This window comes from Carlito syrichta, unplaced genomic scaffold (assembly GCF_000164805.1).
Source record: "Carlito syrichta isolate Samal-C Ts95f unplaced genomic scaffold, Tarsius_syrichta-2.0.1 Scaffold113813, whole genome shotgun sequence".
Taxonomy (NCBI): Eukaryota; Metazoa; Chordata; class Mammalia; order Primates; family Tarsiidae; genus Carlito; species Carlito syrichta.
The window spans coordinates 195236-212498 of NW_007057909.1; the positions used below are offsets into that span (position 1 = coordinate 195236).

At 40.6% G+C, this 17263-nt stretch overlaps 1 protein-coding gene across 1 annotated transcript in view; it reads left to right on the forward strand.

Moving 5' to 3' along the window:
* Nucleotides 1–5963: 5963 nt before the first annotated feature.
* Nucleotides 5964–17263, forward strand: part of ASAP1 (ArfGAP with SH3 domain, ankyrin repeat and PH domain 1) — a 204050-nt gene continuing 192750 nt past the window's right edge. Inside the window, exon 1 of the mRNA XM_021719251.1 lies at nt 5964–6008. Within this exon, the coding sequence (XP_021574926.1) occupies nt 5964–6008 (45 nt within the window). The remainder of the gene's footprint in view (nt 6009–17263) is intronic.

The window sequence follows — 17263 nt, forward strand, 5'->3', positions numbered from 1 at the left end:
TTTTCATGAGGTTTTTTTTTTTTTTTGGTCTTTAAATACCTTGTACCTATAATTATTATTTTCCCAAGAATGGAACTGAAATTGCTTCAAGATGAAAGAGCCATGGTGCTTGTGGGTGGGTGTACTATTCCGAACTTTAGAACTACAACAGAAATTAGAGGTTCACAAGGTAATTGCTATGATTACAGTTTTCTTTTTGGCCCCAGACAGGAGCTCTTGAAACACAATATTCTACTAATTTTTTAAATGTACAGTTTGCAAGATGACAGAGATTACTGAGAGTAAATGCTGTTACTCCTTCATTTTCTATGAAAGTTAATGTAGTGTTGGTTCTTTTTAAATTGTTCAGGAAAAAGCAGGCATTGCATGTATTACAAGGCACTGTTATAAAAGGCTTAACATTTTTTTAAATACTAAATCTTGTAATACTGAATAAGAAAATTATATTAAAAGAAAACATTTTTCTAATTACAGCATAGCATAGCTTTTAAATGTCTCTATGTATCTCTCTCAATTTTACATTTCTGGATCGTTCACATTGTTATTATCTATTTTACATTCTAAATGATGGTATTTTGCAAACATCAGATAATAGATACCCAGTAATGGTAGACCTTTGTCCTAATTGTTCTGTACCTAATTTTTAGTAACCGTATAACCTCTTCTATTATATTTTAATTACCATCTCACTGTTGTTGGATTTGGGCTATTTCTAACTTTTATATAAAACACTACTAATGATGATTTAGAGCATTTGATAATTACAGTCATACTGTATTCTTTTCTCCTTTTTGTTTATTGTTGAGGAAATGGCAGTAGTTGTTTTGATAGGAAGTATCTGGAGTGGGATTACTATGTCAGATGTAAGGGCGTTTTTTTGACTTGAAATATAATTTGTCCTCTAAATGGTTGCAGCCATTTCTCTGAAGCCTCTTCATTCATTGTTTTATCTTTTCTTTTCTTTTTTTTTTTTTTTGCAGTTTTATAAAGATAAAAGGCTATTTTGTTATTGTTCTTCATGGAGTTTTAATTTTATCAATATGGTTGAAGCTATATTTGCATATGTTTGCTATTTTCAGTTTCTTGTGTTACTGTTCTTGTTCTTTGTGTCTATAGCAGCAACATAAGTCCTCCACATTCTAATTAGAGATGGTAGCCTTTGTCCATGATTTTTGTTGTAATTATTTTTTTCTCTTAGTATTTTGTTTTGGTTTTGTTTGGTCTATAAAATTGATTGCAGTCATTTATCTTTTTTCTGATAGTTTCTGTTGTTGACTTAACAGAATCTGTTGTTGACTTTAGAAAACTCCTTTAGCTGATGGACATGCTATATTTTTTGAGGCCTACTTTTAAAGATTCTTTTTTTAATTAAGAGTTTTCTGTATTGGTGTTTCAACAAACATTGTTCTGCAGGTATGGAAAAATAAAAACAAAACAAAGCATTCCAATTTTAAGTATTTGTATATTTTAATTGGAAGTTATTGAGATATAGAGTTAAGCATGTTTCTTTAAAACATTCTAGTCTTGGGGGATGGGATTAACAGTAGCAAATATCTGTCTGGGGATGGGGAAACACCTCTTATCAACAGGGTGCCTGAATGAAACGTAATTGTACACCTAACCCTTAACTGTACTCCACAAAACCATAATAAAAAATATTGATTAAAAAAAAAAAATTCTAGTCTTTGCTATTCAATTTACATTGAGTATCTCTAGGAAAAAGATATAGTTAGAATGTAGTATTTTCCAAATGTGTTATTAACTCTTTTTCCTCAGAATACTGTTCAGCATCTCTCAGAAACAGATTTCTACAAACCACAGTATAGGAACTGCTGCTTTAATACATTTGGTTATTTTTTTTTTTACCCCAGTCAGTTTTTTCATGGGAAGCAATCTTTTATTTTTAGTACTCTTTATGCAAATGCATAGCTAGGGCTTCTTGGTCTCCTCTGCCTTATTAGGTCTGTATCTCTTTAAAAACAAACAAACCACTACTCAACAATGACCAGGTCTAGGTCCACAGCTCTGAGGTTTGTTTTGGTGAATAAACAAGCAGTCTAAACTCATTAGTGAAGCAGAGACATCACCATAGTGGCCTATAGTTTATATTCTCTTCAAACTTCTGTCCTCAGAAATAGGGAAATGAGACATCTATAAAAAGCTTTAGCAGTATCATCCTTGGGCATGATAAGTAGTGGAATAAAAACATATTTTTTAATTTGAGACATAGACAGGGCAGAAAGAACATAGGCTTTAGAATTAAACTTTCCAGGGTTAAAAGCCTAGTTTTGCCATTTACTGTTTTTTTTTTTTTTTTTTTGGCCCTGGATGCCCACTTCTGACTCAGTTTCTTTTTCTCCAAAAGGGCATCATTAATGCCTTTCTTATTAGATTGACAAAGTCTTTGAATACGAAATTCAAGGTGGACCTTTCAGACAACTTCCTGGAGATCTGAGGATGTAAAACAAGGACACAGAAAAGGCTAGAGTTAGAATCTGAGATTAAAGCGGTGACTTACCCTTTTAATTGTAAGGAAATTTTAAATGTAAGATCCTTCCCCAGTCTGTTTCAGTGTTTATATTATTTGTGTTACTTTTTAAAAATCAAAATTTATTTAAAACAAAATCTAGCATGCTAAGGGAGTTGAAGCAGAAGAATAATGTCCCTAAGACTTAAAAATATCTGATTTTCAAAAATTAAAGCCAGAATAGACTGCAGATTGGTCTTGTTAGTCTTAACACATTTCCAGATGAAGAAGCTAGAAACCAGAGAGATCTGAGGGGCAGTCAGATACGGATGCCAGGTATTCCGTATCCGGCACAGGGTTCTTTCTGTGCACTGTGCACTTCAGATCTCTTCCTCACATGTAGTCCTGAGGCATAGGGTCAGCAAGCTAGCTCTTCAACTGGAAAAAGAAGAGGGGAAAAAAAATTCACACACGTGTAGATAGTATCTTAAAAGATTCATCGCCTCTCTTTGTCAGAGATGGAAACGTAAGGAAAAAGTTATAATCTGGTAAGTGCTCTCATAGCACTAGTGGATGAGGAGAGATTATTTCCTAATTAGGGAAGGGTAGAAGTGAAACTTTCTTATTGGGTGATAAAGTCCAATTTTAAAGATTGAGCATGAGTTTGTAAGATTGTTAAGAAGATGGTGGAGAAAAGACAGAGAGAGGCATTATTCAGAAAGGAGAAAATTTCAGTTATGAGGATTAGCGTCTTTGGAGCCACAGAGGCTCCAAAGAGGCCTGATACATTTGGGCATCTCTGTCTCGGAGAGTCAGGAATATAAAGTGGAAAATGACAGTGGCACAATAGGCCGGCAGCACAGGAAAGTCTGCAGAAGCAGTTTGAGGTGAAGTAAAGAAGGGCTTTATGAGCCGCGGTCTTGGTTTCCACTCTGTTCTGGGTTTGAAAGCCACTGAGTTGCACGGCAGATGCGTACACTGGAAACACTCTCCGTTGGTGTGGAAGACGCATGGGTGAAGGGTGAAGGTTGAAGGCGGGGCACCGCTGGCGGCCTGCCTGTGGCAGCTCTTGCCTGGGCTGGTCAAGTCCGACGGACGGCAGGAGCCCTGCAAATGAGTCTTAGAAATGCGGTGAAAGAGCCCGGCATAGGGGTGTGTGTCTGTGGTCCCAGCTCCTTAGCAGGCGGAGGCAGGAGCGTGTCTTGAGTCAGGAGCTCAAATCCAGCCTTGGTAACACAGCAAGACCCCCGTCTCTGTAAAAAGGAAACGAATTGCTTCAGAGATGGAATTGGCAAAATGTGGTGGCCTGTGGAGTACAGAGGGTTAAGCAAGGACTGTGACTTGGGCTTCCAGCTGAGCATCTTGATGCCATCACTGAGGTACTAAATGGACGTGGGGGAGAGGGGATTTGGGGGAAGCGTTGAGTTTAGGTGTGGTCCCAGAGGAGGAAGTGGATTGAGCCACCACAGAAGTACTTCAGAGACGTTCTCTTGGTGCAGTATGCAGTTTAGTGGCTCCTTCCTTTCCAGTCTTGTGCCTTTCCCTCCGTTCTCAGCACAAGTCAGAGTCTTTTTCTCAAGGTTAGAATGAATCACCTCTTTCTTTTAAAACCCCAGTGACTTCATCTTGGACAGGCCATTGCCTCCAGAATAAAATCCAGACTGCTTTCTGTGACCTTTTCCTCCCTGTGTGACATGCCCCTGTCCCTCTCTTTCCATTCTCCATGTAGTCCTTTGCTTCAGCCACCTGGTCTCATTGATGCTTAATACCAAGCATATCTCTTCTCAGAAATGTTGGCAGGTACTTGGTTGTTCTCTGTCTCATTCACCTTGAAGGAGAGAGTGGTCTAGTCTTCAGGCATCCCCACACCTAGTACAGACCTGACCTCTGGAGACATAGGTCTTTGTGAAGGCAGGAGCCTGACGGATGGGTGTTCCTGTTCATCCCCTTCATGTTTAGTGCAGACTGAACACAAGAGTGACCTCCCAGTGGGCTAGAGCAGGGATTAGAATTGTCAGGTAAGAAGCTAGTCCTCTTTAATAAATAAGCTCCTGTTGTCTTTGCTGACCCCAAAGATAAGCCCACTTATTCTTTTCTAAGATTTTTGCCAGTCACTCTCAGGAGTGTTTTTCAAGAGTCATCAATACTTTAAAGGACGTCTGGAAGCTTTCAAAATCCTGTGCATCTCCACATGTTGTTGTGGTTGGTTATTAATACTAAACCTATTTTCTGTGTGTAGGTACACATGCCAGTGATCAGTTTTAGTGAAAATGATGTCTACTGCCAAGTCTCTAGTTCTCAATTAGTAAAGTCTGTGAGGGCTACAGTTCCCAGGGTGTGCCTGATGCTAAATAGAAAGCCTCCCTGGTTTTGGCTAACATTCAGTATGCCAAGCAAAATATTTAGCAGGTGGACCTACACGAAGCGGTTGATACACAGCTCAAGTTCGACCTGCTTGGAGGGCACAATCCCAGCAAGCTATAGGTTGACTCTTTCCCACTTTGCTTTTTGTCTTTTTTCCTCTGCCTTTAAAGAGTTGCTTAATTTCTCAGAGAAAGTGCTGATCTCAGCTACTCTTTGGCTCCTTTACAATGAGCCTCCCGGCATGAGAAGGAAAAGGCTTTTGAAGCTGTTTGTCTCGTGGGCTGATTACTGACTCCTTGGCTGACCTTTTTGAGGAGTTCTCTATCTTCTGGACCCCACTGGATCAGGTTGACAGGTTGGAGAGCAACTTGGTTTTGAATGCAGGCTTTAGGGTTAGGAAGATCTGGTTTTGAACTTGACTCTGTCTTACTAGCTGAATGGTTTAGGGCCATTCTGATGTTTAGTTTCCTTATCTGTAAAACATGAGTAATAGAATCCTTCTTATAGGCCAGATGTGGCAATGGCTCAATCCTGTAATCCCAGCTCTTTGGGAGACCAAGACGAGAGGATTGCCTGAGCTCAGGGGTTTGAGACTAACCTGAGCAACATGGTGAGACCTCATGTCTATAATTTAAAAAAAAAAATTAGCCAGGTGTGGTGGTGCATGCTTGTAGTTCCAGCTACTTGGAAGACTGAGGCAGAGGATCACCTGAGCCCAACAGGTCGAGGCTACTAAGGCTGTGAGCATGCTACTGCACTCCAGCCTGGGCGACAGAGTGAGACGCCAACTCAAAAAAAAAAAAGAAACTCTTATAAGTTACTATAAGGATTAAATAAGACGACATAAGATTAATGACAATGACACAGTGTTGTTTTTATCATCTTCATCAATATGCAGGAGAAGGCAGGCAAAATTAGCTAAGATAAAACTCTGAGGATCATTGGGAAAAGGAGGAGAAGAGGCCAACACCCGTCTGTGCCAGGTGTTGTGTGAGGATGGCGGCGTTAACTGTACCATTAGTGTCAGAGAGAGCGACTAACTTGACCACAGTCGCGCAGTCAGTGGGTGGTAGCCAAGCAGGAAGTAGCACAGGCCTCCTTGGCCTCAGAGCCGAGCATCATGCTTCTCAGGATGGTACTTGCCTCCACAGTCAGGCTCTCCTTCCAAGAGGCAAAGGCTGGACCCATTAACAAGTGGTAGTTGATTTCTCGAACGTGGATGATCACTGAGTACTGTAGGCACCCCTGGTAGTAACTTAGTGCCAGATGGTGTGGGACCAAATCAAGGGTTCAGTGATTAGAGGCAGAGAATGTGCTTCCCAAAGAACCACAAGACTTGGCTTAGCTGTCGGAGATGGGTTAGTTTCTCATTACAGGATGCCTGGAATGGCTGTACTTTATAGTGACAGGCTTGACTTCAAAAGTCGTGAACGAGATCTGCTTCACTTGCTCTATACACAGTGTTGAATCTGCCATCAGTGCAAAAGGCAGAATGGCTTAGTGCAAAGGGCATGATTTGACAGCAGGCCCAGATCTTCCCCTCACTCATCTGATCCCCTCTGGGCCTGCTTTTCCCATCTGTGGAAGGCACAGGGCTGGGAGGGAGGGAGGCCCTTCACCCCAGCAGCTTCCTCTTGCCTCCATTACATGTGGGACTTCTCACGGCTTCCTTTACAACCTCAGCGTGGTTAATTGCCAGGAGTGTGTTTCACCCGGGTCCTAAGCCTTCACAGGGGAGTATACAGTGACTTCATCATTGATATTTCATAGGTGTGACTGACTTTTGGAAAGCAAGATGAGGCTTGGGAACCATTGTAGCCTAGATAAGCCCTGGAGAGATTAGAAACTGATTATTTCTACGTATGCTACCCAAGCAAAAAATATATGCTGCATTATTTACTTTAGTTAAGATAGTACTTCCTTTCAGTGACTGAAATAAACATTAAAGTTTTAAAACAAATGGTACATGAGAAATATTCAGCAACATAATTGAATGCCAGTTTTGTTCTACATACTTTTACTTCTAGATGCTTTTAATATAGAGGCATATAGAATTTGACTGATATTTATTGAGACTTACTCTGGGACTAGTGTAGTCTTTGCCCACAAAATGTGTACACATCTGACAAATAATTTGTGTTTGCACAGGGAGGCCAACTTTTATGAATTGGAGTTTTATGTGGTACCTTTTCTTTGGCTTGGAAACTTGATAGCCTTGTGGTGGTTTCTTTCATGGAATAGATCCTTAGAATCATTCCAGAAACATCGCTGAAGGTGGTACATTGAATCTTGTCACAGATCTGAACTGTGAAGTAAGTTGTTGGGGGGGGAGGGCAGACCCTTAAAATTTTAGCCTCTGCAACGCTTTGCCATTCCCAGGTCAGAATCCACCCTATTCAGCTCTAGGTACCACAGAGTAGCAGTCGCCAACCTTTTGGCATCGGGGACTGGTTTCGTGGAAGACAGTTTTTCCATGGATGGGGGTTGCGGGTCGGGTGAGGATCATCATCAGGCATGAGGAGCGCGCAGCCCAGATTCCTCGCACGCGCAGTTCACAGTAGGGTTTGTGCCCCTGGGAGAACCTGATGCTGCCGTGGATCGACTTGCCCATTGCTCACCTCCTACTGCGCAGCTCCGGTCCTAGCAGGCCCCAGACCGTTACCAGGCCACAACCCAGGGATTGGGAGCCCCTGCCACAGAGGACATTCAGTGTTTCGATTGAAATATGTATATTTTTAAATTTTATTTGTTTATTATTATTGTTTAGTCAGAGTCTCACTCTGTAGCCCAGGCTGGAGTACAGTGGCACCATCACAGCTCACCACAGCCCCAAACTCCTGGGCTCAGGTGATCCTCCTGCCCTAGCCTGCCAAGTAGCTGGGACTGCAGGTGTGCACCACCACACTCCGTTAATTTTTTATTTTTAGTAGAGATAAGGTTTTGCTGTGTTGCCTGGGCCAATCTCGAACTCCTGGTCATCCTCCCACCTTGGCCTGCCAGAGTGCTGGGATTATAGGCATGATCCACCACACCCGGCTGAAATATGTATGGCTGCAGGAGAATCTGATTCTTAAGGACATTTTTTTTTAAAGTCTGAAACAACACAGATAAACAGCTTAAAACCTTTTTTTCCAGATGGTGTATACACTTTCCATTTTTTGGCTGTGTTATGCAAATCAAATTTTATTTTAGGTTGGCCATTTCCCCTTGTGTAGCAGCCTCATTCAACACATATTAATCTTGAAACTCACGAATGATAACATCTTTACCTCTTCCTTTTATAAAAGCTGCTGTCGCTATGTCCCTCTTCCTCTGTTAACAGGTATCTAGGCTGTTGAACTCTCCTGTAAGTGCTGGTATTGTATAGGTGTCAGACGGGATGGTTCTTAGTAGCCCACACTTCATCTCCTCATACTGCTTTAATTGGGGCTATACTTCCTGTTTCTTCTCCGCTCCTCTCTACCATGACTGTCTTTCCTGCCTGCTTCCTAATCTCCATTCCTTCCTTCCGTGTTCCAGGAGGAGTGTCAGGTGGTGCACCGTGGATGTCATCTCCTCCAGGATTGAGGGAGATGAGAATGGAGATGGCATGGCAGCACCTGACCCCCCGTGGGCACTCTAAGTTCCCTTCTTCTCTTCTTTCTCCCTTTCCTCTTCTTTTTGTTGTTTCTGGAACCCCATGGCACGCACTTTGCTCTTCCAAAAGTGTGCTACATACAGACAGGCCACGTTTCATTCGCATGTGTATCTTTATTGCCTGACCCACAGCCCCTGATAGTGAATGTTGGTGAATGAATGCATGGAAAGATCATCCTAGTGGGGGAAATTGATGGCAAGTATTCTAGACAAATTAGGTTTACTTTCTTTTGTTGCCACCACATTTACCCTCTCAGGTGAGGGGATGGGTCTCTCTGGTCAGGACTCATTGTCCCCACATGTCATTTTGACTTCTTCCACAGTCCCTGGGAATGGACATGCTTGTTTCACTTTCAAGTAGTCAGAAGGTTATGGGACCATCTCTTCACTGGTATAAGAGGGATTGAGAGAGGTAGGTATCTGTCCACAAAATTCATTTGGGCTACAATTTTCTTGAAACCACCTACAGGTCCTCAAATGTCACACATAGACATAAGAGAGGTATTTTTTCAGGCATTCATTTGCTAGTTTATTCAGTCAGCTTCTACTAAGTGCCCCAGTAAGCCTGATACCAGACTACCTGTCGGGGCCTTTTTTGTCTGGATCCAAGGTTATAACAGGGTAATCTGCACACCCTTGATTCAGCCCTCCTGCTAGGTCAGTGAGGTGGGAGGATCACCTGAGCCCAAGAGTTTGAGCTGCAGAGAGCTGTGATTGTGCTACTGCACTCTGCGTGGGCAACAGAGTGAGATACTGACTCAAAAAAAAACCCATGCATTTTTGACGTGACCTCTCTGAATGTAGTGTAAAGCAATAAAGTAGAAGCACTGCTTTGTTTTGTTTTGTTGAGTAAAAATTCTTTTCATTAAAGACATCACTTTAGTATAGGAGTACTTGCTGCAGATGTTTTGCTGTCGCTGCTCCATGTGCTTCAGGACTTTATCTCTTGCAGCCACCTTCGGAGGTAAGGATAATGATAGCTAGTCGTTTCTGAGCACCCACCCTGTGCAAGGTTTTGTGCTGGCCACTTCTAGGTACATTAATGTACTGAATGCCTAGAGTACTCCTGAAAGATAGGTGAGATTTCTGTCTACCTTGGCATGTCTCTAGGACATTCTATGCTATTATTTTATTGTCATGCATTGTTTCCTGTCTCTAAAAGTGTGTTCATTCCATTTAGCTCCAAAGATTTGTGGTTCTTTTCAAAAATCAAATTTACCCAAAATAAGAGCAATTTTTCTACTTGAGTATATTGAAAAGGAAGTGCCACAGACTTAGATAGTAATTCTAAAGTAGAAAACCTTAATGAATAATGATAGGAGTACTGCCATAGTTCACTTAACATAAATATGGTTCAATAAAATGTTTTTACAGAAAGTTGACAGAATAACTGTTTTAAGATATAAAACACACTTGGAATGTATAAGTTCTGCCTATCCTGTTAATCCATTACTCAGCACTGTATGGTCATATCTCTTACACATTTAGGACTTTGTGTACATATAACATATATATACATTTAAGCTTTGACTCTTCAAAACTGTTATGTGAAGAATTATAGAGGGCCATGTCTTCTGGGTCTAAAACTATTTTATTCACTCATTTTCAAGGCAGTTCTTTAAGTTGCATGCTTCTCTATTTTGTGGAACTGATTAAACTGAGGAGTTCATTTATTCAGTCATTTGTTGCTTTATCCATATACTTTTTTGAGCATCTGTTATCTGCTAAACACTGGGAATGGGAAATCAGCTGGGACACATGGCTCTTGCCTCCTTAGAGTTTTCATTCTTCTTGTAGAGAGATAGAAATACCATAAAAGTAAGCAAATCACAAGCAGGATCATTTCAGGGTATGGTAGCACTCATGGGAAAAGTAGCATGACATATATTTGAGATTAACCCTTGGGTGAACTGAGGGTGTACACTGCTTTAGGGTGTCCATGGAAGTCTTCTTTAGGAAGGGACTTTTAATATGAAGCATATGTAAGAGCCAGTCATCCTCAGAGCTTGAGGGAAGGGAGTTCCAGGCTGAGGACTTAGCTAGTGCAAAAGCCCTGAGCTGGAAGCCATCATGGCCAGATTTATGAATATCTCTAAGAACATCTGTACTTACACTCTATGGAATCCAGAGACACCACTTGGCCTGGAGGGGTACAGAAAGTCCCATATCCTACCTTAGTGGCCTCAGACTCGAGGAATTTTCCATTCTTATGTCCCATCTGTATAATTGTTCTAAATCCTGTTAGTTGCCAGCTTTCACATAGTGCTTCTGTCTCAGTATGGTTTCTCAGCAGTCTCTCTCTTGTTTGCAACAGCGTATATCTTCTCTGTGCCTGGCATTCAAATGACCAAACTTGTTAGGATTATGTGTGAAAGTAAATAAAAGGTCTTCATATCAAGGTTGGAAGTGCTCTTCGGGGTTGACATCCCTGCTCTTTAGTTATATAGAGAGTGTGATGTTGCTGTATTGCAAAATTTAAGACAAGTATGGTGGCAATCAATCATTAGAGTTAGGCATATTCTTCTGTATTTATTTATTTGTTAATTCATTCTTTCCCCTCATCCCACCCTTGTGAGTTGTTCAACTGGCAGATGCATACTTAGAGATGGAGACACATATTTCATCAGACTTTTAGTGGTTTGAGATAGAATAACTTTATAGCCTATATTAACTGCCATTTTGCTTTTTGCCCTAATATAATTTTATGTATATGACATTTCAGAGGATGTCACTGCAGGTGTTGTTGGGCAGTTGAGGGAATGGAACTTTGTAGCACATTCAGACTTGTTATTTCTAGAGGGGCCTTGTTTGATTAAAGGACAGCCTAAAACAGGGAGCTCCTAGAAGTCTGCGCTTTACTTACCTTCTTTTTACCAGTGGCTAAATGCTAGAGCTTAAAAAAAGGAGTCATCTAGACATAACTGACTGTAGCTGTCAAATGGGGATGTTGTTAATAACCTTTAGAAGTGAGTACATGAACTTCACACCTGTCAGCTCACAGGTGAATTGGTAAAACATTCTACATAAACTTGGAGACTGTCCATACCTTCCCTTACCCGCATTCCCAAACTTAAAAGAAAAGCTAGCAGGTAGAGAGCCTCATAAAGTAGAGTGGCCGAGCTCTTCCTCATCCACTCAGAATGCACATTGACATCCACTCACTCATTTCCCTTTGAGTGAGCTCAGACTCGTGCGGCCATTCCTCAAAGCTTGAACGGACAGATTATTTCCCTTCAGAAGCAGATCTTACTTTCTTTTCTGAAAATCAGTACATGTTGGGGAGCAATTAAGATGGCCAGCAAGAGGCCACTAGAGTGAGTTTCTCCTACAGAGTAAACCAAGATAGAGTTCCTCAGCTCCAGCGAGGAGCAGACCTGGTTGCATGCTCCACGAGTCTCCAAAGAAGTGATGATAATCACAGAGCAAAGAAGGAGAAAATCCACTGACCTGGGCTGGAACTGTCCAGACTCTTATCTGCACGCTATAGACCCCACAGCCTACAGACACAGTGGGAAGGTGAGTGATGGGAATTCAGGAGCTCTGTGCTCCTGCCTCAGACTCGCAGGACTCTCTGAGACTCGGGGGACCCCAGTCCCTCATGGGAAACTGCCTTCCCCACAGTTGTGCCCTGCCGTGGTGTGGTGCAGGAAAAAAGCCTTGAGCAGCACCAGCCACCATTTTCTAGGAACTCAACCCTTGCAGGGAGAGCAGCTAATTTCCAGCTGACCTAGAAGGGAATAAGCCCCAAGGACAGACTCTAAGGCCGCAGACAGCTCCTGGCTGGGTGGGTTGCCTAAGACCTCCTTAGGGCCTGAGACCAGCTGCACCTTGATATTCAGATTCCAGATTGCCTGAGGCCAAGGCAGGAGCCAGGTGGGAGGAGGTGCCATAGCAACCTCTTACTCCCCTGGTGAGCTCCTCTGGGCCTGCTCTGCACAACAACTTTACCCCAGTGGCCTGGGACTTTCTCCCAATCCCCACTGGGACAGCTAAGAGCACAACTTGCGGGATGCTCTATCTCCTTTTCCCTGCACCCCCCCAGAAGGGTAGAAACTTGGAGAAAACGTGGGACATCCCAGAGCCCCACCCTCAGCCCAGGCTGACTGGGCACTTCCTTGCAGCAGCACTTGCCAAGGAGAAACCCACTCTCAGAGCTGGCCTTCCCCCACAAGTGCTGCCTCCTGTCAGACTGGAGGCCAACAGCACAGGCAACGACACTGGATGCAATACCTCAGCTTTGGGAAAGGCCTGATGCTAAATGCCTGCTAACAACACATTCCAAGCCACTCTGGCCACTCAGGATGCCACGTACCAGTGCAGGTACACAGCACAGGGCTGCTGTTTTTGGCAGTTAAGAAACTCACCATACCAAGGCTATATATAACCAAGGGAACCCTACAGTGCCTATGTCAAACCCTTGCCAATCTCAAATAAGAAGAAATTGTCTACCCAAATGAGAAGGAACCAGAAAAATAATTTTGACAATATGAAAAAACAGATTTTCCAACACCTCCAAAACACCACACCAACTCTTCAGCAACAAAACTTAACCAAAATGAGATTTTTGAAATTCTAGACATAGAATTCAAAAGGTTGATGATAAAAGTTGTTCAGGGAACTTCAAGAGAAAACTGAAAACCAACATAAGAAATTTTAAAAACTTTTCAGGACATGGGGAAAAATTCTCAAAAGAGGCACCTTAAAAAAAAACAGGCTGAAATTCTGGAAATGGAAAAAAGTGGAAAGTGTTAACAGTAGACCAGGACAAGCAGAAGAAAGGATCTCAGAACTTGAAGATTAGGCTTTTGAATTAACCCAATCAGGTAGCAATAAAGAAAAAAAATTGAGAGAACAGAGCAAAGCCTCCAGGAAATGTGGGACTATGTAAAATGTCCACAGCCAAGAACACAGGTGTTCCTGAGGAAGAGGAGAAGGCAGCAGTTTTGGAACACTTATTTAAGGGAATAAGAGAGGAAACCTTCTCTGGCCTTGCCAGAGATTTAGACATCCAGATATAAGAAGCCCAAAGAACCCTCGCAAAAACGACATCTCCAAGATATATAATCTTACAACTATACAAAGTTAATGTGAAGGAAAGAATTTTAAAAGAGCCAAGATAAAAGCATCAAATAGCTTTCAAAGGCAAATCTATCAGACTAACAGCAGCTTTCTCAAAAGAGACCCATCTTCAGGCTCCTCAAACGGAATAACTGTCAGCCAAGGATTTTGTATCCCACAAAACTAAGTTTCATAATGAAGGAGAAATGAAGTCCTTTGCAGACAGACAAACACTGAGGGAATTTGTCACCACTAGACCAGCCCTATAAGAAATATTCAAAGGAGTCCTAAATATTGTAACAAAAGGTCAAAATACACCAGTCAGAAATGCTGGAAATGATAAAACGCATAGGCTTTACGCAACACCAACACTCTAGAGAAAATAAATAAAGCAACCAAATAACCAGTATGATAAGTAAAATAGTACCTTACATATCATTGTTAACTCTGAAGGTAAATGGTCTCAGTACCCCACTAAAAAGGTACAGACTAGCAGAATGGATTTTTGAAAAACACCCCAAATATCTGCTGCCTTAAAGACACCCACGTAAATCACAAACACTCCTATAGACTCAAGGTAAAGGAGTCCAAAAATGAGCAGGAGTAGCCAATCTCATATCAGATAAAACAGACTTTAAATTAACAATTGAAAAGACAAAGATGACTATTATATAATGATAAAGGGATCAATCCAATGAGAAGGCATAATTTTATATTAAACTTTTTACTATTTTATTTTTAAATGTGGGGTACAATTCAGGATTGGGCACATAAGTGGTCAACTTACAGGTGAAGTTTAGGCCTCCCGTTGGTCCTCACTTTGCCTGATTCAGATTCAGATTCCCTAACTGATGTTATGACCCTCCCCCCCCAGGCAGTGTTCCCTTACTGCCAATTCCTTTCTTGTAGTATTATGATAAATGTACACAATTTTAAATATATATGTGCCTAACGCTGGAGCCCCTAGCTTTATAAAACAAATTCTACTAGATGTTACAAAAGAGATAGACAGCAATACGATAATAGTGGGAGACTTCAACACTCCACTGACAGCAATAGACAGATCATCAAGGCAGAGAGTCAACAAAGAAACATTGGAGTTACACAGGACTTTAGAGGATATGGAACTAACAGATATCTGCAGAACATTCCATTCCCAAACTATAGAATATACATTTTTCCCATTAGCATATGAATCAAACATTCTCCAAGATAGACCATATGATAGGCCACAAATCAAGTCTCAATAAATTCAAAAAATTGAAGTCATATCAAGCACCATCTCAAACCACAGGGGAATAAAACTAGAAATTAACTACAAGAACTTGTGAAACCAAACATGGAAGTTAAATGGTTTGCTCCTGAATGATCTTTGGGTCAACAATGAAATCAAGATGGAAAATTTAAACTTCCTTGAAGTGAATGACAACAAGTTATAAAAACCTCTGGGTTACAGCCAAAACTGTGCTCAGAGGAAAATTTATAGTGCTTAAGGCCTACATTAAGAAGACTGAAAGATCACATATTATTAACTTAACATCACCCCCAAAAGAACTAGAAAAACACAAATAAACCAGACCGAAAGCTACCAGAAGAAAAGAAATAGCAAAGATCAGAGTAGAACTAAATGAAATTGAAATTAAAGGAAAAAAGTATCAATGAAACAAAAAGTTGGTTCTTTGAAAAGATAGACAAAATTGATAGACCACTAGCTAGATTAATTAAGAAATGAAGAGTGAAGACTCATATTAGCTAAATAAGAAATTAAAAAGGAGACATCACAACTGAAATGACAGAAGTTCAAAAGATCATTCAAGATTATTATGTAAACAAATTAGACAGTCTAGAAAAAATGGATAAATTCTTGGAAACATACAACCCCCCAACCTTGTATCAGGAAGAAAGAGAAACTTTGAACAGACCAATAACAAGTAGCAAGATTGAAACAGTAATTAGAAGTCTCCCAACACAAAAATATCCAGGACCTGATGGACTCACAGCGGAATTCTACAAGACCTTCAAAGGAGAGCTGGTACCAGTTTTACTGAAGCTATTCCACAGGATTGAGAGAATCCTTTCTAGCTCCTTCTACGAGGCCAGTATTACTCTGATACCAAAGTCAGAAGAAGACACAACGAAAGAAAACTACAGACCAATATCCCTTATGAATATAGACACAGAAATCCTTAACAAAATATTAGTAAGCTGAGTTCAACAGCACATAAAAACATAATACACCGCCGTCAAATGGATTTTATCCCAGGGTTGCAAGGGTGGTTCAATATACACGAGTCAGTAAACATGATCCACTACATAAGCAAAAAAACAAAAATCATACGATCATTTCAATAGATGCAGAAAGACATTTTTTAAAATCCAGCATCCCTTCTTGACAAAAACCCTGAGCAAAAAAGGCATAGAGGGAACATTCCTCAAAATAATAAAAGCTATATACAAGAAACCCACAGCCAGTGTTATCCCAAATGGAAAAAAGTTGAACATATTTCCCCTCAGAACTATAACAAGGTAGGGATGGCCACTTTCACCATTACTGTTCAACATAGTACTGGATGTCCTAGCTGGAGCAAACAGGAAAGACAAAGAAATAAAGGATATCCCAATTGGAAAAGAAATCAAGCCACCTCTGTATGCTGATGATATGATCTCATACCTAGAGAACCCTAAAGACTCCTCCAAAAGACTCCTGGACTTGATAAATGAATTCAGTGAAGTTTCAGTATATAAAATCAACACATACAAATCAGTAACACTGCTATACACTAATAACAGCCAAGCTGAGAGTCATATCAGGTACCCAATTTCATTTATAATAGCAGCCAAAAAGCTAAAATACACAGGAATATATTTAAACAAGGAGGTGAAAGGTCTCTATGAGGAGAACTACAAAATTCTGATAAAAGAAATTGCAGAGACAAATAAATGGAGAAATCTCCCATGCTCATGGATTGGAAGAATCATTATTAAATGGTTTTTATCATTATTAAATTATTGAATCATTATTAAATTATTGAATCATTATTAAAATGACCATATTACCCAAGTAATCTACAGATTTGATGCAATCCCTATTAAACTACCAGTGTAATTTTTCATAGAATTAGAAAAGGCAATCCTAAAATTTATATGGAATCAAAAAAGAATCAGAATACCAAAGCAATCCTAAGCAGAAAGAACAAAGCTGGAGATATCACTTTACCTGATTTCAAATTATATATACTACAAGACTGTAGTAACCAAAACAATATGGTACTAGTGGTACAAGAGAAGATACGTGGTCCAGTGGAACAGAATAGAGAATCCAGAAATAAACCCAAATACCTACAACCAACTGATCTTTGACAAATCAGACAAAAACATAACTGGGGAAAGGACACTCTATTCAACGAATGGTGCTGGGAAATTTGGATAACTATGTGCAGAAAAATGAAACTTGATCCCTGTCTCTCTCCATATACAAAGATTAACTCAAGATGGATTAAGAACTTAAATGTCAGCCTTGAAACCATGAAAATCGTAGAAGAAAACCTAGGAAAAACTCTTCTGGACATTGGCCTAGGCAAATAATTCATATCTAAAACCCCGAAAACAAATGCAACTGAAACAAAAATAAGTAAGTGGGGCTTTTTCCTTCCTTCCTTCCTTCCTTCCTTCCTTCCTTCCTTCCTTCCTTCCTTCCTTCCTTCCTTCCTAAAATTTCACTGAAAAAAGCTTTTTCCT